General features: G+C 38.0%; 1 protein-coding gene across 8 annotated transcripts in view; it reads left to right on the forward strand.

Annotated features, from left to right (window-relative positions):
• Nucleotides 1-23,910, forward strand: part of PIK3R3 (phosphoinositide-3-kinase regulatory subunit 3) — a 139,840-nt gene that overhangs the window by 69,203 nt on the left and 46,727 nt on the right. For 5 of the 8 annotated variants that reach the window (XM_049094451.1, XM_049094454.1, XM_049094453.1 and 2 more), the window contains one exon: nt 22,991-23,099. In XM_049094451.1, coding sequence (XP_048950408.1) covers nt 23,017-23,099 — 83 coding nt within the window. In that variant the 5' untranslated portion in view covers nt 22,991-23,016. Of the gene's footprint in view, nt 1-11,636; nt 11,850-22,990; nt 23,100-23,910 lie in introns of those variants that run through there. The other 3 variants (XM_049094447.1, XM_049094448.1, XM_049094449.1) reach the window with 2 other exon arrangements.

The following is a 23,910-nucleotide window of genomic DNA, read 5'->3' on the forward strand; positions in this document are numbered from 1 at the left end:
GTTTTTTTTTTTTTTTTTTTTTTTTTTTTTTTTTTTGAGAGAAGCCATAAAGCTTTCCATCACCTCTTCAAAAGAATTTATAATCCAAAAGAACAACTTCTGTCAGGGCCCTGTAATTGAATGAAATGGGCGTTCTTAAAAAACTGGTAAGAAAGGAGCCAATACAGCAGGAGAGCTAGAGTAGGAAGAGGGTGGTGGAAGACTGAAAGCAGATGAGATCCAGAGTATTTGGTAGAGGGACTAATTTAGATGAGAAAGAAAAAAATGAGCGTAGGTGCACATTTATAAGTAAATGGCAGGAAACTGAAGTAGCTTTCTGCACACAATTTTTAAAATAAGGATTTATTTATTTGAGAGAGAGAATGCAGTGGGGAGGGGCAGAGGGAGAAGGAGAGTGTCTTAAGCAGACTCCATGCTGAGCCTGGAGCCTGACACAGGACTCCATCTCTTGACCCTGAGATTACAACCTGAGCCAAAACCAAGAGTCAGATGCTTAACTGACTGCGCTACCCAGGTACCCCTGTGCACAATTTTTATTTTCTCTCTTATATAGGGGGTGAAATGGGATTTGCTAAAAAAAATAAGTGAAGAGAGGTGAAATGTGATGCTTGAGGAAGGTGGAGAACATTTGAAGTAGTTGTAGTGAAGAATGGGAGAGAGAAATCTAGGGAAAGATACATTTTTTCTTTTTAAAAAAATGTTTTTTTTAATTAAAATTAAAATTTTTAAAGATTTTATTTGAGAGCGAGTGAGAGAATGAGCATGATAGAGGGAGGGGCTAAAGGAGAGAGAGAAACAGACTCCCACTAATCAGGGAGCCTGACATGGGGCTCAATTCCAGGACCCTGGATCATGACCTGAGCCGAAGGTAGATGCTTAAACAACTGAGCCACCCAGGTGCCCTGGGAAAGATATTTGGATCATGTTGAGGGTCTGCTTGTGATTGAAGATCATTACTAGCGAAACCATATTGAAAATGGTAGAGTCCCCCCACCCCCAGCAGCCCAAGGAGAGAGCAGAAAAAGCATGAAAATTGATTGAGCTGTGATTGGGGTCTTGCCAGGTAGGTACAGTTGAGAAGAAAAAAGGGACAAAAGAGACAAAGGTATTAGTTGAGATAGAGGGGCCATAAAAACCAGTACAGTATAGAAAGTAATGAATTTGTGGAATTGGAGGTCTCATAGAGGGGAAAGAACATGGGGAGCATTGGAGTAAGTGGGAAAGCTGTAGAGATAGAAGTCAGAATACATTTGTGGGATTAGGAACAGGGTTCCCCTCCCAAGTAGCCAAAACAATCTTGAAAAATTGAAGCAAAGCTGGAGGCATCACAATTCCAGACTTCAAGCTATATTACAAAGCTGTAGTAATCAAAACAGTATGATACTGGCACAAAAATAGACACATAAATCAATGGAACAGAATAGAAACCCAGAAATAAACCCACAACTATATGGTCAAATTAATCTTCAAAAAATTGGAAAGAATATCCAGTGGGAAAAGAACAGTCTCTTCAACAAATGGTATTGGGAAAACTGGAGAGTACATGGAAAAGAAAGAAAGTAGACCACTCTTTAAAAAATTCAATTTTTATTTTATTTTTAAGTAAACTCAACACTCAACTTGGGGCTTGAACTCATGACCCTGAGATCAAGAGTTGCATGCTTTACTGACTGAGCCAGCCAAGCACCACCTGGACCACTTTCTTACACCATACACAAGATTAAATTCAAAATGGATTAAAGACCTAAATGCTGAGACATGAAACTATAAAAATCCTAGAAGAGAACACAAGCAATAACCTCTTTGACATTGGCTATAGCAACTTTTTTCTAGATATGTCTTCTGAGGCAAGGGAAACAAAAGTAAAAATAAACTATTGGGACTACATCAAAATAAAAAGCTTCTGAAGAGCGAAGGAAACAATCAATAAAACTAAAAGGCAGCCAGCAGAATGGGAGAAAATATTTGTAAATGATATATCTAACAAAGGATTAGTATCCAAAATATGTAAGGAACTTATAAAACTCAACACCTAGAAAATGAATAATCCAATTAAAAAGGCATCCAGATGGCCAACAGATGAAAAGATGTTATCACTGATCATCAGGGAAATGCAAATCAAAACTACAATGAGATACTACATCACACCTGTCAATGACTAAAGTCAACAAAAGAAACAACAGGTATTTATGAGAATGTGGAGAAAAAGGAAACCCTATGCACTATTGGTGGCAATGCAAACTGGTGCAGCCACTCTGGAAAACAGTAGGGAGGTTCCTCAAAAAGTCAAAAATAGAACTGCCCTATGATTCATCAATCACATTACCAGGTATTTACCCAAAGAATGCAAACACACTAATTCAAAGGTATTTGTGCACCCCCATGTTTATGGCAGCATTATCTATAATGGCCAAATTATGCAATCAGCCCAAGTGTCCAACAATTAATGAATGGATAAAGATATGATATGTGTACAGTATAATATTCAGCCATAAAAAGTGAAATCTTACCATTTGCAATGACCTGGATTGTGAAATAAGTGAAATACTAAGTTAAATAAGTCTGAGAAGGAAAAATGCCATGTGATTTCATTCGTGGAATTTAAGAAATCAACAAAGGGAAAAGGACAAATATATATTTTTTAAGATTTGATTTATCTATTTGATATAGAGACAAAAAACACAAATGTTGGGGAGGGGGGAGGAGAGGAACAGAAGGAGCAGCAGACTCCCTACTGAGCAGGGAATCTGACTCAGGACTCGATCCCAGGACCCTGGTATCATGACCAGAGCCAAAGGCAGATGCTTAACCAACTGAACCACTCAGGTGCCCCAAGAGATAGATTCTTAATTATAGTGAACAAACTGATGGTTACCAGAGGGAAGTGGGTGGGGGGATGGGTTAAACAGGTGATGGGGATTAAGGAGTAAGCTTGTGATAAGCACTGGGTGATGTATAGAATTGTTGAATTACTAAATTCTATATTTGAAATTAATATAACACTGTATGTTAACTGGAATTAAAATAACTTAAAAAAGGAACAGGTTTTTTTTTTTTTTCCCCTAATCAGAATTGTCAGCTGTGTTTTAAAAAAAACCCACAGATGCTCAGGTCTGATTCTGGATCAGCTGAATCAGAATTTCTAGGGAGTTTGAAGCATCTTCATATAAAAAGTTCCACATGTGATTTAAATAAAATTTTAAAAAATTACATATAGTAAAATTTGGTCTTTTTGGAGTATAGTTCTATGAGTTTAACAAATGCATAGTGATGCCCATTATTAGGATAGAGTACACCGGAGGAATAGGCTTGGTAAGGAAGATATTTTTTTTAAGTTTTATTTAAATTCAATTAACATACAGAGTATTATTAGTTTCAGAGGTAGGGTTCAGTGATTTAATCAGTTGCATGTAACACTCAGTGCTCATTACCCAGTTACCCCATTCCCCCTCCTCTCTCCTCCAGCAACCCTCAGTTTGTTTCCTATAGTTAAGTCTCTTTATGGTTTGTCTGCCTTTCTGATTTCGTCTTATTTTTCCCTCTCTTCCTCTATGATCCTGTTTTGTTTCTTAAATTCCACACGAGGGAATCCCTGGGTGGCTCAGTGGTTTAGTGCTTGCCTTTGGCCCAGCGCGTGATCCTGGGATCGAGTCCCACATCAGGCTCCCTGCATGGAGCCTGCTTCTCCCTCTGCCTGTGTTTCTGCCTCTCTCTCTCCTGTCTTTCATGAATAAATAAATAAAATCTTAAAAAAAAATTCCACACACGAGTGAAATCATATAATTGTCTTTCTCTTAATTGATTTATTTTGCTTAGCATAATACCCTTTAGATCAAAACCATAATGAGATACCACCTCACACCAGTCAGAGTGGCTAAAATTAACAAGTCTGGAAACAACAAATGTTGGTAAGGATGGAGAGAAAAGGAAATCTTACGCTGCTGGTGGGAAGGCAAGCTGATACAGCTGCTCTGGAAAACAGTATGAAGGTTCCTCAAAAAGTTAAAAATAGAGCTACCCTACCATCCACCAATCATACTACTAGGTATTTACACCAAAGATACAAATATAGTGATCAGAAAGGGCACTTGCATCCCATGTTTATAGCAGCAATGTCCACAATAGTCAAACTATGGAAGAAACCCAGATGTCCACTGAAGACATGAATAAAGATGTGGTATATGTATATGCAATGGAGTATTACTCAGCCATCAAAACAGTGAGCTCTTACCATTTTCAATGACGTGGATGGTGAGGATGATATATTTGTTTTTAAACACCATCTAATTTCATGTTACACTAATGCTGCAGCCATAGAGTTAAGATTATTACACTGAATGGACATTTTTCTCTATTAGATCAGGGATGATGCAATATTAATTAATTAATTAATTAATTTTTATTGTAGAGAGCCAGATGGGGATACTTCAGGCTTAGTAGCACACATTTGGTCTGTGTTGCCTATTCCTTGTGTGTATTTCCAGCTATTAAAAGATATAAAAATCGGGGATCCCTGGGTGGCGCAGCGGTTTGGCACCTGCCTTTGGCCCAGGGCGTGATCCAAGAGACCTGGGATCGAATCCCACGTCGGGCTCCCGGAGCATGGAGCCTGCTTCTCCCTCTGCCTGTGTCTCTGCCTCTCTCTCTCTCTCTCTGTGTGTGACTATCATAAATAAATAAAAATTAAAAAAAATATTTAAAAGATATAAAAATCATTCTTTGCCCTGTATGAAAACAGAGGGCCATAGTTTGCTGACCCCTGGTAGATAATAAATAACAACAATAAATCACTGATTTGTAGCATTTGCTGATTTCTGAAGTGTAAATACTCCCACTGTGGCTGATTTTAAGCTACCAATGTGTTATACTGAATGAAGAGTTTGAAAGAGATGTGTGGTAGCACAAAGTACTACTATACAGTTAACAATTGTAGATAGGTAAATAAAACAGTAAAATTTTAATGAAGTAATGAATTTTGAGTGTTTATTAACACCCCCCTTTTTTTAAAGATTTTATTTGAGAGAGAGCACAAGTGGGGGATGGACAAAGGGACAGACTTCCCTGCTGAGCGAGGAGCCTGCTGCAGGGTTCAATCCCAGGACCCTGAGATCATAACCTGAGCAAAAGTCAAGCTGAAGTCAGACACTTAACTGACTGAGCCACCCAGGCACCCTCTTCCCCCCGCCCCCATGTAATCTCTATACCCATTGTGGGGTGGCTCAAACTCCCAACCCCAGATCAGAGTCGGATGCTCCACCAGCTGAGCCAGCCAGGAGCCCCACCTTTATTTTTATTTTTTTTTTAATATTTTATTTATTTATTCATAGAGACACAGAGAGAATGAGAGGCAGAGGCACAGGCAGAGGGAGAAGCAGGCTCCATGCAGAGCGCCTGACGTGGGACTCGATCCAGGGTCTCCAGGATCACGCCCTGGGCTGCAGGCGGCGCTAAACTGCTGCGCCACCGGGGCTGCCCCCACCTTTTTTTTTTTTTAATTTTAATTTTTTTTTAAAGATTTTACTTATTCATGAGAGAGACACAGAGAGAGGCAGAGACACAGGCAGAGGGAGAAGCAGGCTCCATGCAGGCAGCCTGATGTGGGACTCGATTCCAGGATCCTGGGACCACGAACTGAGCCAAAGTCAGATGCTCAAGCGCTGAACCACCCAGGTGCACACCCCACCTTTATTTTTAATATAACTTCATTGTACATTTATATAATTTAATTTTTAAGAATGTATAACTTTGGCTTGCAAAATTCCTGAAAATGTAACAATAAGCTTTTGCTAATCTATATGAATTGGCTTTAACATATTGTTGAAGCTAAGCCCTAGAGAGGTGAGATAATTTCCAAATCAGTTTTAAGTGCCAGAATCAGAATAAACTCTTTTAATTTGGCTTTTCTTTTTAAAGATTATTTGAGAGAGGGGAGTGCATATATGCTCAAGAGCTGGAGGGGCAGAAGGAGAGGGAGTGAGATTCTCAAGGTCATTCCACCCTGGTCATGGAGCCCAATGCTGGGCTCAGTCTCGTGACCCTGAGATTACAACCTGAGCCGAAACCAAGAGTCAATGCTTTACTGACTGTGCCACCCAGGGGCCTATGATTTTTATTTTTATTTTTTTTAATTTTTATTTATTTATGATAGTCACAGAGAGAGAAAGAGAGAGAGGCAGAGACATAGGCAGAGGGAGAAGCAGGCTCCATGCTCCGGGAGCCCGACGTGGGATTCGATCCTGGGTCTCCAGGATCACGCCCTGGGCCAAAGGCAGGCGCCAAACCGCTGCGCCACCCAGGGATCCCTGATTTTTATTTTCATCAAAACAATATAAGTTCATAATTTAAAAAGTCAAAAATTGACTTCAAGGTTTGTAGTGGGCTCCCCCCCCACCACCAAAATAAAACCCTAGCAGTTCCCTGGTGTACCCTTTTTATCCTCAGTTTCTAATCTACAGAGCTAACATTTAAGTCTTTCAGTTTTTTTCTTCTGATTTCTACCTCCCTGTTTTTCATAATGAGATACTATTGACTCCTTCTAAGGAAGATGGGGAGTTCTCTTAGGCCTTACATACTCTTCTTCTTTACCCATTTTTCCAAAATACTTATATGACAATTATAATTGTTTCTTAAATCTTTTTTTTTTTTTAAGATTTTATTTTTAAGTATCCTCTATACCCAAAGTGAGGCTTTGATTTACAATCTTGAGATTAGGAGTTTTTATGTTCTACTGACTGAGCCAGCCAGGTGCCCTTTTAATTATCTTTTAGTATTTACATGTTATGATCATGTAAACAGTGCTCACAGGTGAGCCATTAGTATATTATGATTACATCTTCTATAATTTTTCAAAATTAATAATTGCCATAAATTTTATTTATTTTATAATTTCCATAAATTTTAAATGTTTGCCTGATTTTAAATGTACTTATGACAGCATTATCCCCATACTCTGTGACAGAACTATAAAACTTGTCTCACTCAGTGTAGTTAAACATTAGATAATTATTTCCATTTTTTTTTTCCCTTCAACATACCCACTAAGCTGCCCTTCATTTATTCTACTGCTAGAATCCCAACTATTGTTTACAACTGTCATCCTGGTACTCCTGTTCACCATTACCCTGGGGATTGCTTTTGCTTTTCTCCTTAGCATTGGCATCCATTTTCCTGAATCCTACATATCTTTTTTCCCCTAGGTTTATCTTTTCCTTTTGCTGGAGCTTCCTCAGAAAGGATTCCAAGAGAGATAAGTTCTTTGAGATCTTGCATGTCTGAAAATGTCAGTCCTACCCTCATGTAATTGGTAATTTGGGCAGGACATATAATTATAGCTTGAAAAATCATCTTCCATCAGAATTCAAAGGTTTTTCTCTAGTGTTGTTAGTTTCCAGCCTTGCTGTTGAGGAATTCAAAGACATTCCAGGCCTTAGTCGTCCTTTGTGATGTTTTTTTTTTTTCTCTTTATCCATGATGTGAAATTCCACAGGGATGTACTTTGATGTGGATCTTTTTCATTTATTATGTGGCATACTTGTGGACTTTTTGTTTTTAAAGATTTTATTTATTTGATAACGAGAGAGGGAGAAAAAGAGAAGAGAATGAGCAGGGTGGGAGGGAGAGGGAGAAGCAGAAAGCAAGGAATCTGATGTGGGCTTGATCCCAGGGCCTCAGAATCATGACCTGAGCTGAAGGTAGCTGCTTAACTGACTGAGCCACCTAGGTGCCTCTTTGGTGTGGACTAATTTGTGTCCTTCATTTTTGAATATTTTTTCTTATACTTTAAATGTTTCTGCTTTCTGGAACTTCTGTTAGTTGAGTATTGGGTCTTCTGGGTTTATCCTCTGATAATTTTATCTTCTATTTTCTTTTTTTTTTAAATAATCTGAATTTTATTTTATTTTTTATTTTTTATGATAGTCACACACAGAGAGAGAGAGGCAGAGACATAGGCAGAAGGAGAAGCAGGCTCCATGCACCGGGAGCCCGACGTGGGATTCGATCCCGGGTCTCCAGGATCACGCCCTGGGCCAAAGGCAGGCGCCAAACCGCTGCGCCACCCAGGGATCCCTTTATCTTCTATTTTCATTACTTTCTCTTTTTGTTGTACTTCTTGGGAGATTTCCTCGTTTATTTGCCAGCTCGTCAGTTGAGGTTTTTTAAAAAACCTCTTGTAATTTTAATATGTAAGGGCTCTTGTTCTTTAATGTTAATTTATTATAAATCTTGTTTGTATTTAACAGATGCAGTATTTCCTGAGGATGTTATACTTTTTTGTGTGTCTGTGATATTTTCTTCTTGAATTCTCTGTTTACTTCTAAGTTCCTTTGTTTGGTTTGATTTTGGTTTTATTTAATTTTGATAGCTTTTTTTTTTACTTTTATTTTTTTTAAAGATTTATTTATTCAGAGAGAGCGCGAGAGAGGCAGAGACACAAGCAGAGGGAGAAGCAGGTTCCATGCATGCAGGAAGCCTGACGTGGGACTCGATCCCGGGTCTCCAGGATCACACCCTGGGCTGCAGGTGGCGCTAAACTGCTGCGCCACCGGAGCTGCCCTTGATAGCTTTTTAAATGTCTTCTGGTTCTTTTAAAAAATTATGGTAAATATACATAACAGACTCAACATTTTACTAATTTTTAAGCGTACAATTCTTTGGTATTAAGTACACTCACATTGTTGTGTAACCATAACTATCATCCATCTCCAGACCTTTCTCATCTTAACTAACTGGAATTCTTTTTTTAAGATTTATTTATTTGAGAAGAGAGCACAAGCCAGGGGGAGGGGGGAGAAGCAGACTCCCAGCTGAGCAGGGAAGCTCGACTTGGGGCTCCGTCCCAGGAGCCTGGGATCACGACCTGAGCTGAAGGCAGATACCTAACTGACTGAGCCACCAGACACCCCCTCACTGGAATTCTGAACCTGTTAAACACTAACTTCCCATTCCTCTTCCCCCTAGCCTCTGGCAGCCACCATTCTACTTTCTCTCTGCGAATTTGATTACTCTAGCTACCTCATATAAGAGAAGTAACACAATATTTGTCCTTTTGTGACTGACTTATTTCTCAAAGATTCTTCATGAACACATGTCTTCAAGATTCCTCCTCCATGTTGTAGGATGTGTCAGAACTTCCTTTTCAAAGTTTAGTTCTTAAGAATGATATACTAAAAAGCTGATTGGAAGCTCTATCCTTGTCAGTGTGTGGCTGTGTTAATTGGAGGCCTTCACTGAAAGTTGAGAAGATGGTGAATATCTTTTTCATTGGTAACTCCCAAATATCCATATTTTTAGGTCTTTTTTGGATTCTTGTCAGTTTCCCCAGAGAAAAATCTCCCTGACTCCTCCCTGGGAATATAAGCTTGGTGGTTCAGTGTTAAGAAAACTGAGGTGGGGAAGGAGGTTGGTATATATATCTTTTCCTTAATTCTGCTGTTTTCTTTCTTTTCCTTTTTTTTTTTTTTTTTTTTTTTAAATTTTTTTTATTTATTTATGATAGTCACACAGAGAGAGAGAGAGAGAGAGAGAGAGGCAGAGACACAGGCAGAGGGAGAAGCAGGCTCCATGCACCAGGAGCCCGACGTGGGATTCGATCCCGGGTCTCCAGGATCGGGCCCTGGGCCAAAGGCAGGCGCCAAACCGCTGCGCCACCCAGGGATCCCTGTTTTCTTTCTTTTCCTTTCCTTTCTTCCATGAAAGAGATGCAGAGACATAGGCAGAGAAGCAGACTCCTTTGGGACTTGATCCCAGGACTGTGGGATCACGACTTGAGCCAAAGGCAGACACTCAACTGCTGAGCCACCCAGGTGCCCCAATTCTGCTGTTTTCAATAAAGGACTTAACCCTAGTCCCAGCTGTGCTTGGTGGTCCCTGAATCTAGAGCCTTTCTAATTGTTTCTTTGGCTTATAAGTTAACAGGCAGCATTTGTGCAGGAAGTTACCTGATTGCTTGGGGGTTGGGATGGAGAACTAGGATCTAACTACTTTTTCTGTAGACTGTCAGTTCTGGTTACGGCCCCATCCCTCAATCTTCCCTTCAGAGATGTGTTGTGCTTTTAATTTCTGACTTCCTAGAGTACAGTACAGAATTAGATTTTTTTTTTTTTATTAAACTTTCTTCAGGTTAGGTTTCAGTTTTGCATTCTACCAATCAAATTCAACTGTTTTCTTTTTCTTTATTAACATTTTTTTATCATCAGCTGTTGTTTCCTCATCTCTGCTATTGTGTTTGTGCCATTAAAAATATATTTTATTGCCAATTTGAAGTGATTTTAGAGGTAGTAAAGAACCACATGTATTAAATCAACTGTATTTTAGCTATTGTAATCTACTTCCCTTTTTTTTTTTTCTTACCCCATAGAAGCTTTTCAAAGAGAGACATCTCTAAGCTGCTTGCTACTCAAAGTTCGGACCAGCAACATTGGTGTCACCTGGGAGCTTGTTAGAAATGCAGAATTCCAGGCCCCAAACCATACCTAGCAAACCATATTCTACATTTTTATAAGACCCCTAGGTTATTTATAATTTATTACAGTGTGAGAAGCACTGGTCTGATTCACTGTGCTTGTTACAGTGCTTGACACGTTAGGTGTCTTCTGTTGGACACGCAGAAATTTAGAAAAGACTCTGTAGTTGGAAATAATGTTTTGAGATCAGAGTACAGATATAATTTGAAGCTTTGGGGTTAGATGCAAGTATAGAATAAAAAGTGGGTCAAGGAAATAATCAATTTTAAGGTGTGAATGAAAGGAATAAAAGGCTTTCTAGAAAAATTGAGAGCTAAGGAAGAACAAAGGCCCACATCCATAAGGTGTGGGAAAATGAGCAACCTTCCAAGAGCTTGGGCTGCAAGATTTTAGTAGTGTTCTTCGGGAACAGCCAGGTTTCAGAGTAGGCCGGGAAGTAGGGGAAAAACAATTTCTGGAAAGATACTGAAATTATAAGATAGTTTAATTACAGTGTAGGGGGAATGATCAGGGAGGAAGCCCCAGAGGACATAATGGAATGATGAACAAGGAGAAGATGATTTAGTGGGGAGGCAGCTACACTGGGGTAAGAATACAGGAGGTGACAGGTGGCTAAAATGAATTTCCACTATTCCTCACCTTGTACTCTGCGTTTCAGGCATTTCTTTAAATTCTCTCTTGGGCTTTTTTTTTTTTTTGTATACACGCTCTTCTTTGGTCTGGGATATTATCTTGTTTTCCTTGACTCTCTCTAGATTTAGTGCCCTTATTTTATGCTGGCATCCTGTCCTTTCTGAGTCTCTCTTTTTTTTTTTTCTTTTTTCTTTTTTTTTTTTTTTTTAAGATTTTTATTTATTCATGAGAGACAGAGAGAGAGAGAGAGGCAGAGACCTAGGCAGAGGGAGAAGCAGGCTCCATGCAGGGATCCTGACACGAGACTCAATCCCAGGTCCCCAGGATCATGCCCTGGGCTGAAGGTAGCACTAAACAGCTGAGCCACCCAGGCTGCCCTCTTTTTTTCTTTTTAAAGATTTGTTTGAGAGAGAGTGGACGGGAGGGGCAGGAGGAGAGAGAGAGAATCTCAGACTGCTTCAGAGCCCGACACTGGGCTAGTCTTTTTTATTTATTTATTTTTTTTTAATTTTTTTTTTAATTTTTATTTATTTATGATAGTCACAGAGAGAGAGAGAGAGGCGCAGAGACACAGGCAGAGGGAGAAGCAGGCTCCATGCACCGGGAGCCCGACGTGGGATTCAATCCCGGGTCTCCAGGATCGCGGGCACCAAACCGCTGCGCCACCCAGGGATCCCTGGGCTAGTCTTACAACCCTGAAATCACGACTCGAGCCAAGAGTTGGGTACCCAACAGACTGCATCCATCATTCAGGTGCCCCCATCTCTCCCTTTTTTTTCAGTTGAGATATAATCATATAATAAATACCCTTTAAAATACACTTTAAAAATACTTTTACTTGAGGCACCTAAGTGGCTCAGTTGGTTAAGTGTCTGCCTTCACCCCTTGACCAGGGTCCTGAGATCAAGCTGAGCAGGGAGCCTGATTCTCTTTCTCCCTGGGACCCCCCCACTTGTCCCTGCTCTCTCTCATTCTCTCTCTCTCTCTCTATCAAATAAAATCTTTTTAAAAAATAATTTAACTGTGTTTAACTATAGCATATGGTTAAAAGGTAGGTATTATATATTTTACTTATTTAAATTGCTCACTGGACAGTTGGTCTTATTACTGTCTTTGTCATCTAGTGTAGCACCTATATCTAACAGCTAATATTTATTGATTGCAGTGTGTCATACACTGTTTTAAGTTTGCATATATTGACTCACTTAATTCTCATAGGATGTAGATACTACTTTCATCCTATTTTATGGATGGAGAGAAACAAAAGCCTAGGATAAGTAGGTCAGTCACTGTTGAATGAACACATTTATTGTGTATACCGTGTACCAGGCACTGTGCTATATGTTTGGGCTTACAGAATTAAAGTCTTTGGTCATAAGTACCTAACTCTGATTCTTAATTTTAAAAAAATATTTTATTTATTTATTCATAAGAGACACAGAGAAAGAGGCAGAGACACAGGCAGAGGGAGAAGTAGGCTCCATGCAGGGAGCCTGATGTGGGACTCGATCCTGGGACTCCAGGATCATGCCCTGAGCCAAAGGCAGACACTTAACCATTGAGCCACCCAGGCATCCTTGATTCTTAATTTTTTTAATTAAATATTTTATTTGGAAATAATTTCAAACTTACAGAAAATGTGCAAAAATAAGAATGCAAAGAACATAATCAGTTTCACTTGTTAACATTTATTCCATTTGTTTTATCATTCATATTCTCTCTTTATATAAAATCATGCTTTTTTCTGAACTATTTGAGAATAAGTTACAGTCATTTCAGCCCTTTACTCCTGAATACCTTAATATGTATTTCTTAAGAATAGGAATGTTCCTTTATATTCCACAGTGTACCACAGTTATCAATTTCAGCACATTTAACTTTGATATGATACTTTACTGTTTATAGATTATTTGTAGATTATGACTGAATAAATAATCTTTTTACAGTGTGGTAGCCCCGAATACCTTTTTTTTTTTTTTTTTTTTAAGATTTAGTTACTAATTCATGAGAGACAAAGACCCGGAGGCAGAAGGAGAAGCAGGCTCCCCGCGGGGAGTCCAATGTGAGACTTGATACTGGGACTCCGGGATCACGCCCTGAGCTGAAGGCAGACGCCCAACTGCAGAGCCACCCAGGCGTCCCCTGAATACTTTCTTTAATTAAAAAATACCAAAGTGAATTTTTGGAAGTTTTTTTAAAAAGTTGGAAAACACAATAGATTAAAATGAAAAATTCCTCATAACTCATTTTTTTTTTTAACATATATAAGGAAAACACAGGGACACCTGGGTGGCTCAGTGGTTGAGCGTCTGCCTTCAGCTTCACGGCTTGATCCTCGGTCCCAGGGTCTAGTCCCGCATCAGGCTCCCTGCGAAGAACCTACTTCTTCCTTTATGTCTCTGCCTCTCTCTCTCTGTCTCTCATGAATACATAAATGAAATCTTAAAAAAAAAAAAAAAGTACACAAAGTGCCCTCATCCCTGTTATATACACTATTAACAGTTTGGTTTTTTTTAGATGTCTTTATGCATATATACATACATGTGCACAAAAACACATATACATTTGTGTGTATATGTTCATATATCTACATATTAAAACTGAATTTAAAAATCTTTGTGTATTGGGACGCCTGGGTGGCTCAGTGGTTGAGTGCCTGCCTTCAGCCCAGGGCATGATCCTGGAGTCAGAGGATCGAGTCCCATGTCAGGCTCCCTGCATGGAGCCTACTTCTCCCTCTGCCTGTGTCTCTGCCTCTCTGCCTCTCTCTCTCTCTCTTGAATAAACAGATAAAATCTTTAAAAAAAATCTTTGTGTATTGTTGATATTTAAAAACTTGTAATACAGTGTCTGAAAATGGAAAGAGAAATGCTTACCTATTAAACAGAAACAAAAGTGCTAGGTATTTTACAGATACTTATTTAGGAAGATATTTGTTCAGGTGCATTTAACATCACTCAGCACTGCAGTGCTCATCCAGTGCAAGAACTACCTTGTCAAGTGGTTGAAAGATAATTAATGTACCTTAATTAGCTTTTCTCTCAATATGTTCCATTTGACCTACTTAAAATAATAAGTGATTTAGAATTTTTTAACCTTATTTATTTACTTATTTTTTAATAGATCAGAAATTTTATTTTTTTATTTATTTTTATTTTTATTTATTTATTTTTTTATGATAGTCACACAGAGAGAGAGAGAGAGGCAGAGACATAGGCAGAGGGAGAAGCAGGCTCCATGCACCGGGAGCCCGACGTGGGACTCGATCCCGGGTCTCCAGGATCGCGCCCTGGGCCAAAGGCAGGTGCCAAACCGCTGTGCCACCCAGGGATCCCCTAACCTTATTTATAATATCATGCTCTTGGGGCAACATGTAGATACAAATTTGCGTATCTCCATATAACTAGAAGGTTAAGATATATTTTTATTTGCTTTTATTTAGTAAATTCTATAAAATTATAGAATGATGATGATGATGGGGGATCAAATACTAGAGAAAGCAAAGCTTTTAGTTTGAAGACTGTAGTTGAGCTAAATTTGAACATGCTCATGATTTTAGGAATAATGAATTATCTTAATTTGTTTTTTTGGACTGTAAAGTCTGTAAGTATAGAGACTGTGTCTAGCTTATTGCTGTAATTTCGACTTTTAGAACCTAGGAGGTATTCAATAATTATATAATATATGTATAGAATGATAATAAGTTAGGATGTATAAATAGGCCAGTATAGATTCATTTCAGGTCTTATAGTTTATTATAGCTGTGCTGTTTTAGAGACTTTCTGTAGAAACTTCTTTGTAATCATTTCATTCTTATTTCTGCAGATGAGAAAAACGAGATACAAGGAGGCTCTGGGCAACCCTGTGTAACTGATGAAATGGTCATTATATGTTTGTTAGTTGTAGAAGAGCTATCAGTGAACTATTATTATCCATAAATAACATATTCCCCACACAGCCTGGTCAACTCAATTTAGCATAGAATGTCTCCAGAGAAGGGATATAGATAAGACCAAGTCTGTGATTCCTCCTGGTGATTAGGGTGTAACCCACTGCTAACCCCAGGAGGTCTACTGGTTCTTGTTGGGCTCTGCTGGTCATGGCACTCAGTTCAGTAAGGACTAGGTTTGAAAAGCTTAGTGTTTGAATTAAAGTTTCCGCAGAAAGCTATCCAGTGCTCCTTTTGCTGGGTTTCCATTACACTTTGTTCTTACCTTTATTATGGTATTTACTTTGCACCCCCCCCCCCAAAAAAAAAAGTATTTACTTTGTTCTGCTGAGTGTTAATGGTTAGGTGTTTCTATATGTCATTCCCTCTAGGTTTGTTCTTCTGAGTGCTGGAAATACTTTGTCTTTGTACCTTTCATAGCTATAACACAATGCTTTGTATGGCATAAGTTTAAACTGTGTTAATCCTTATGAATACATAGAAGAATTTTAAATTTTGCAAATTTTATATGTCCACTTGCAACTACTTTTTATAACCCACATCAAGTCCTTTTCAAACAAGATAGGTATAAATAACATTTATAAAAAAGTATGGATTATAGTAAACTCTTTCTCATCTAGTAATTTTAATAGCCTGATAGTTTTTTTCTTTTTTTAATAGCAGCTTTATTGATATAGAGTTCACACTTTAAATTTAAATTATAGGGATGCCTGGGTGGCTCAGCGGTTGAGCGTCTGCCTTCAGCCCAGGGCCTGATTCTGGAGACCCAGGATCGAGTCCCACATCAGGCTCCCTGAATGGAACCTGTTTCTCCAACCATGCCTGTGTCTCTGCCTCTCTCTCTCTCTCTCATGAATAAATAAGTAAAATCTTAAAAAAAAAAAATCCTTAAAAAAACTTAAAAAATTTTTTAAAATAAATTTAAATTATACACTTTAAAATTCATCCACTTTTAAAGTGTATATAGTACATTCACAGAGTTTTGCAACCATCACCACAAACAGTTTTGTAACATTTTCATTATCCCACTCTGCACACATTAGTTGTCCTTCCCTTTTCCTCTTTAATCCCACCCCTAGCCCTAGGCAACCATTAATTTACTTTCTGTCTCTGTAAATTTGTCTGTTCTGGACAGTGGAATTATCTAAATATGTGGTCTTTTGTGACAGGCTGTTCACTTAGCCTAAATATTCTTTGGTTCATACATTTTATAGAATATTTCATTCTTTTTACTGCTAAATAATAATCTACTGTATGGATATATACCACATTTTATTTACCCATTCATCTATTGATGGATATCGAGTTGTTTCCACTTTTTGGCTATTACAAACAATACCATTATAAACCTTCATATACAAGTTTTTGTGTATGTATGTTTTATTTCTCTTGAGTATATACCTAGGATTGAAATTGCTGGATATATTTTGAGGAACTGCGAAACTGTTTTCAAAACAGTTGCATCATTTTATATTGCCATCAGCAGTGTACAAGAGTTCTAGTTTCTCCATATTCTCACCAACACTTGTCTGTCTTTTTTATTACAGTTTACCTTTGAATAACATGGGAGTTAGAAGCACCAATCCCCATGCAGTCCAAAATCTGTGTATAACTTTTGACCCCCCCGAAAACTTATATACTAATAGCCTGTTAACCAGAAGCCTTATTGATAACAAAAACAGTTGTTTAACACATATTTTGTATGTTGTATGTATTATATGTTGTATTCTTACCATAAAGTAAGCTAGAGAAAAGAAAAAGAAAATCATAAGAGAAAATACACTTTTACAGTACTGTACTTACCGATTGTATAAGTTTATGTTGTCTGTTTACAAAATGTGTTTGGTACCTACATTATTATATGATAGAAAACACTGTAAGATATTATCCATATTACCAATGCTAGACATCAAAAATGAAAAGATACTGTGAAAAAAAATTCATGTTTAACAGATAATAATTTATGCACTGATAACGAAGCATCAGTACAATTGGTAATGATGATGACAAAAACACCTGATGCAATTCTTGCTATATACTTATTAGATTTTCATATCAAGACACATGTACAACAGATAAATTTATGATGATGATTTGCTGCTAAGTGGAATTGGGTCATTATAAAGATCTTCATCTGTGCCACCTTCATGTTGAATAGGTTGAAGAGAAGGAAGAAGAGTTACTCGTCTTGCTGTCTTAGGATGGCAGAAGTGGTGGAGAAGGTGGGAGGAGAAGCAGGCATGCTTGGTGTTACTTTGTGGAAATATGTAGTAATTTCTATCTGACATTTTTGCTTTTTTTATTTTTCTAAAAAACGTTTCTATACAGTACCAATCCTTCCATCATTTCTTTTTTTTCAGTGCTTGTGTCATATCCTAAATGAAGTCAAAAGCAGTTTTGAATATCTGGAATCCTTCTGCCACATTGTCTAATGTCAATTTGTTTTCTGGAACTGCTTCTTAAAAATGATTTTTAAAAAAATTTTTATTTATTTATGATAGTCACACAGAGAGAGAGAGAGAGAGAGAGAGAGAGGCAGAGACATAGGCAGAGGGAGAAGCAGGCTCCATGCACTGAGAGCCCAACGTGGGATTGGATCCCGGGTCTCCAAGATCACGCCCTGGGCCAAAGGCAGGCGCCAAACCGCTGCGCCACCCAGGGATCCCTGGAACTGCTTCTTTACCTTCTTATCATATGACACCATTTCAGAAGCACTCATCTCCGTCGTGTTGTCCTCTGTTAATTCCTCTGGTGTGGTGTCACTTAGCTCTTGAATTTCTCTAAGATCCATATCTTGAAACTCTTCACTTCCCACCTTTTTCTCCCCCCCCCCCCCATATCCACAATCTCTTTCAAGATTTCCTTGATTTGCTCTATTGTGAATCCTGTGAAGTCATGTACAACATCTGGACACTATTTTTTCCAGCAGGAATTTATTGTTTTGGGTTTGATGGCTTTCACTGCTTTTTCTGTAACAGTGATGGCATCTTTAGTGATGTAATCCTTCTAGACTTTCATGATGTTCTATCAGGGTTCTTTTCTAGACCATTGGCAATCCTTTCCAAAGAGTACTGTGCATAATGAGCCTTAAAGGTCTTTATGACCCCCTGATCTAGGTGCTGATTTAGAGATGTATTTGGGGGCAAATAGACCATTTTAACATTTTTGATGTTGAATTCATGACCAGGGACATTGTCCAATATCAAAAGAATTTTATTTTATTTTTATTTTTTTCCAAAAGAATTTTAAAAGGCAGTCCTTTACTGGCAAGGTACTTCTTGGCTTCAGGAACAAAAAGCATCAATGGAACTAATCCAGAAAAAGGATTCTCGTCCACGCCTTCTTGTTGTATAATCAGAAGACTGGCAGCTGGTGTTTTTTTCCCTTCAAGGCTTGGGGGCTAGCAACTTTATAGATAAGGGCAGTTCTCCTGATCATAAACCCAACTGCATTTGTGCAAAATGGTAGAGTTAGCCCCTGTCTTTTTTTTTTAAATCCCTTCTTGTCTTAAATCTTGGTGCTCACTTCTTTTTCTTACCGATGAATGTCCTTCGTGGCATTTTTTTTTTCCCCTAAAAAAGGGCACTTGTGTCTGCATTAAAAACCTATTTAGGTAGACATCCTTTCTCGTCCATGATTTTCTTATGGGCCTCTGGGAACTTGTCTGCTCCCACTTGGTTGGCAGAAGCTGCTTTTCCTGTTATCTTGACTTTTTTTTTTTTTTTTTTTTTTTTTTTAAGATTTTACTTTTTTCATGAGAGACACAGAGAGAGGGCGGAGACATAGAAGGAGAAGCAGGCTTCTCACAGGGAGCCTGATGTGGAACTCCATCCCCGGACCCAGGATCACGCCCTGAGATGCTGGGCACCCAGGCATCCCTGTTATCTTGACATTTTTAAAGCCTCTTTCTAAAATTATCAAACCATCCTTTACTGGTTAAATTCTCCAGTTTTGGGCCGCCTGGGTGGCTCAGCAGTTTAGCGCCACCTTCAGCCCAGGCCTGAACCTGGAGACCAGGGATCCAGTCCCGTGTCAGGCTCCCTGCATGGAGCCTGCTTCTCCCTCTGCCTATGTCTCTACCTCTCTCTCTCTCTCTCTCTCTCTCTCTCATGAATAAATAAATAAAATCTTTAAAAAAAAAATTCTCCAGTTTTAGATCCTTCACCTTCCTTTCGCTTTCAGTTGTCCTATAGTGGTGTAGTTTTTTCTTGAATAATATTAGAATCTATAATTAGGCCTTTCTTAGAGCAGTCCTGCACTCACGTAAAAGCTGCATTTTCAATACAGCATAAAAAGGTATATCCTAAAACGTGCAAGGTTTTTGTGCCAATTGGCATAGCCAATTTGTGGCTTCACAAATTTTTTATTATTTTTTAAAACAATGGTCCTTAGGCTGGTGGACAACTGCAGACCTCAGTCAAGCAATTCACTTTTTCTTGTAATGTCATGACTCTTCTTTGCTTCTTGGGAGCTTCTAGCCTCACTAGTGGCACTTTGTATGGGTCCTCTGGTATTACTCAAGGTTTATGGTACTGCGCTAAACACAAAAAGTATGCAAGAACCATGGGAGATTACTTTTTACTGCAATATGCAATTCACTGGAGAGATGAACTGCTCATGCAGATATGATTAGTGTCACAGGGCATTTTAAGCTGATACTCGTAACACTTGAGCTCACTGCAATAGCAACAAGAGATGGCTACAAAATTATTACAGTAGTACAGTATGTATTACAGTTTATGCAGTTATTTAGTACTGTATCTTTACCCTTGTTTACATTTCTGCCAACTGCAAATGGGGCCATGTACAGTCTGTTTGCATAAAATTTTGATAATTTTAACTTTTTATGATTTGTGTATATTTTATGGTAGTAAATGATAAGATAGACTGGTATATACATATATTTTATGCATTTGTGATAAATCTTTTTCTTAAGCTTTTTGATATTTCTAGCTTTTGATGCTTTCTCTGCAAGATTTTTCAAACTTGCAAATCTTCAAGAAATTTTCCAGTATATTTATTGAAAAAAAATCTGTGTACAAGAGGACCCATGCAGTTCAAACTCATATTGTCGAAGGGTGAACTGTAAAGGCATCCTAGTATGTGTGAAGTGGTATCTTTTTTCCCCCAAAAATTGATTGATTCATTGATTTAATGGGGTAGTGAGGAGGAGAGCACTAGCAAGTGAGGGAAGAGGCAGAGGGGGAGGGAGGGAGAGATAATCCAAGACCTGCTCAAATGACTAAGTAACCCAGGCACCCCTAAAGTGGTATCTTACTGTGATTTTGATTTTCTTGATGGCTGATATTATCTATTCATGGGTTTGTTGGCCATTATCTTCCTTAGAGAAATATCTATTCAGGTCCTGTGCCCATTTTTATTTCAGTCTTTTTATTAAGTTGCAAAATTCTTTATGTATTCTAGATACAATTTTGTTTATCATATACAAGATTTACAAAGATTTTTGCCATTCTGTGTGTTGTCTCTGCATTTTCTTGATGTCATTTGAAGCACAAAAAAAAGTTTTATAGTCTTAGCTCTTACATTTAGGTTTTTGGTCCATTATGAGTAAATTTTTGCATATGGTATGATATGGGGGCCTAACTGTATTCTTTTGAATGTGGGTAACCAGTTGTCCTAACACCATTTGTTAAAAAGACTATTCTTTTACCACTGAATTTTCTGATATGCTTGTTAAAAACATTGGACAGTAAGCGGTTTCTGTTTTGAAGAACATATTCACATTGTTCCCCTCTTCCGTCCATATTATCTCAACTTTTTCATTAGTAAAATGTAGAAACCATCTCACACTTCTGAAGTTGCAAGTACAGTCCAAATAACTTGTTTTTTTGAACCATTGAAAGTAAGTTGCCAACATGATACATACCCTACAATGATCATGTTTGTGTGTATTTTCCAACAAGAACATTATCCTACATAACTGCATTACAAAATCAGAAAATTAATGTTGATGGATTATAATACCAATATTAATCCTCAGCTTCCATTCAAGTTTTTTCCTTATTCCAGTAATATCCTTTATAACAAAAAGGATCTAGTCCAGAATCACACATTGCATTTGTCATGATTCTCTAGTCTTTTTCAGTCTGAAACAGTTCCTCAATCTTTCTTGTTTTTCATGACCTTGACAATTTTGAAGATTACATGCCCGTTTTTCTGTAGAATGTCTCTAAATTATGGTTTGATGTTTCCTCATGATTAAACTCAGTTTATGCGTATTTGGCAGGAATATCACAGAAGTGATGTTAGTGTTCTTCCAGTGCATCCTACTTGGGAACCCAAGATTTTATCATTACTGGTGGTATTAACTTGATTGATTACTTGATTAAGGTGGTGTTTGCCAGGCTTCTCCACTATTATTATTTTTTTACTTTTGTGACTAATCATTTTGTGGGAAAGCCCTTTGAGATTATATAAATCCTCCTTGTAAATCTTTCAGTTTTTCATTTATTTGTTTATATCTGCTTGGGCACATGGATTCTTATTTTGCTTGATGGCTTATATTCCCTTACTATCATTGTTTGTATTGATGCTCCAATTGTTCCATATTCGATAGTGGGAGACCCTTCAAGCGGGCTTCTTTATTCTTTTGTCATGGCCACTCATTCTTAGAGCACTTGCTTATTAATTTTTGGCATAACATGGTATTCAAGGTTCATTTGGTTCTTGCTCTAGCCTAGCTCTATCTCAACCCTGGACTTGGCTTTTCTTCAAAGAGTGGCTCTTTTTAAAAAATTTTTTTTTCCTTTTTTAAAAGAGAGAGAGAGAGGCAGAGACACAGGCAGAGGCTCTCCATGCAGAGAGCCTGATGTGGGACTCGATCCAGGGTTTCCAGGATCATGCCCTGGGCTGCAGGCGGCGCTAAACCGCTGTGCCACCAGGGCTGCCCTTTTTAAAAATTTTTAAAAGAGCAGTTCTTTTTAGTAGAGAATAGCATTTAAAACCAAGATCTGAGTGCTAATTATGCATATTGGGGGTTGCTGCTGATCTTAGGACCTCTTGGCGGACAGAGCTAGGGAATAGTTCTATTCCCTGTATGTACAGACATTTGCATCTAGAATCTGTCTTGCTATTGAATCATGAGTGTGTATCAATGGCTATAATTCCAGTTCCAAACCAGAAGGATCATTCTGTTTTTTCACCTTTCCATATCTAACTTCCTTTTTAGATAGACTGTGAGAAATCTGGTTCCTATTATTTGTAATAGTTTTACTTATTTGATCTATCTCTCTGTGTGTACCCATTCTCTTATAGCCATTGCTGTGTTCCCCTTGACACCTCCCAGCCTTCCCTCCCCCAAGTAGAAACTCTTTCACCCTTATCTGACGGTATTGGTATGCCTTCTTCTGAGGACTGCATCCTCATTGCATTGGTCTCCACGACTCCATGCTACATGGGCCCTGCACAGCTGCCCTTCTTCCTTCATTTAACTTTAACACCTCATGCCAGGCTGCCTCAGTGAGGATCTCCTCCTCACCCTCCTCAAGCACTGAGATCCTGTGCTTCCTGCTGCCCTCTTCTGTAGACCTAATCCTCTTTCACCTGCTTTGGGCTCTGACACTAATTCTTGGCCACCGTGACTTAATGGGTTTTGGACTGAATTGTTTGTGAAGGGGCTTTCTTTACATTGTCTTTTGAGAGATGATGAAGTTTTTTTGGACATTCGTTCAGAATTAAAAGTTAGCAGTTTATAAGAAGAGGGGAAAACCCCAAGTAGCTTGAAAATTTCACATTTTAGGCAGTTAATTGGTGGAGTTCTAAAAGGATTCCTTCTTTGGCTAACATTTAACATAAAATAACATTTATTTTAATTTATAATTATTTGAATCTTAATGTACATTGGTTAATGAGCTGTTCCTGATTGAGGAAATTAGAAAACAAATATTAATTTACATCTACAAAATAATATTCATTTTTCTTCTAGCTCTTCCACCAAAGCCACCTAAGCCAATGACTTCAGCCATTACAAATGGAATGAAGGACAGTTCTATTTCTCTTCAGGATGCAGAATGGTACTGGGGGGATATCTCAAGGTAACTAAAATGCTACTATAATTCAATGCAGTTTAGAAACAAATCATTTTTGAGAAGTTAAAAATAAAACCTTTTCATGCCCTGCTAGTTGTCATTTAAAGATTACCATTTTAAAAATTGTGAGAATACTTCAAAAGTTTCTAAGTACTGTCCTTCCCACAAGAAAATCTTTAAATTACAGGTGTGGTTATTACTTTTAATACTGTATTAAGCATAGATTTCTGAATAAATGAAACTTAAAAGATTCAGGATAGTTACGTGTGTTTTTGTATAAAAGATAGTATAGGTATCTAATTTTCTTTACCTTTCTGTGTCTAAGGCAACAGTTCCACAATCTTTGTATGCATAAGAATCCACTGAGGTGTAGCCCAGGAATGTGCATTTAACAACTTCCCCAGATGATTTTGAGGCACTCTTCACATGCCTCATCTTGAGAAACGGGACTCTAGAACAGTAAAATGCTTTTGGGGTAAAATGTAGTTTTGGAAAACTTTGAACCTAGAAAAGGGGGGAAAATACATATTGAATACTCAAATTTCTTATTTTTCTTGAATTTTGTTTTTAAAAAAGACTTCTTCATTTCTGTCAAATTGGGTTCAAGGTTGATGCTGTATTCCAGTATACCTGTATTTTTCTTTCTCTAGTCTGTTCTCTTCAACTACCAAAGTGGCACTCATTTCTTTTTTTTTTTTTTTCTTTGTTACCATTTTAACCATCTTTAAATGTACAGTTCAGTGGCATTAAGTATATTCGCAGTATTGTTCAACCATCACCATCATCCATCTCTGGAACTATTTCATCTTCCTCAAAG

Source organism: Canis lupus, chromosome 15 (genome assembly GCF_003254725.2).
Source record: "Canis lupus dingo isolate Sandy chromosome 15, ASM325472v2, whole genome shotgun sequence".
NCBI classification, from domain to species: Eukaryota; Metazoa; Chordata; class Mammalia; order Carnivora; family Canidae; genus Canis; species Canis lupus.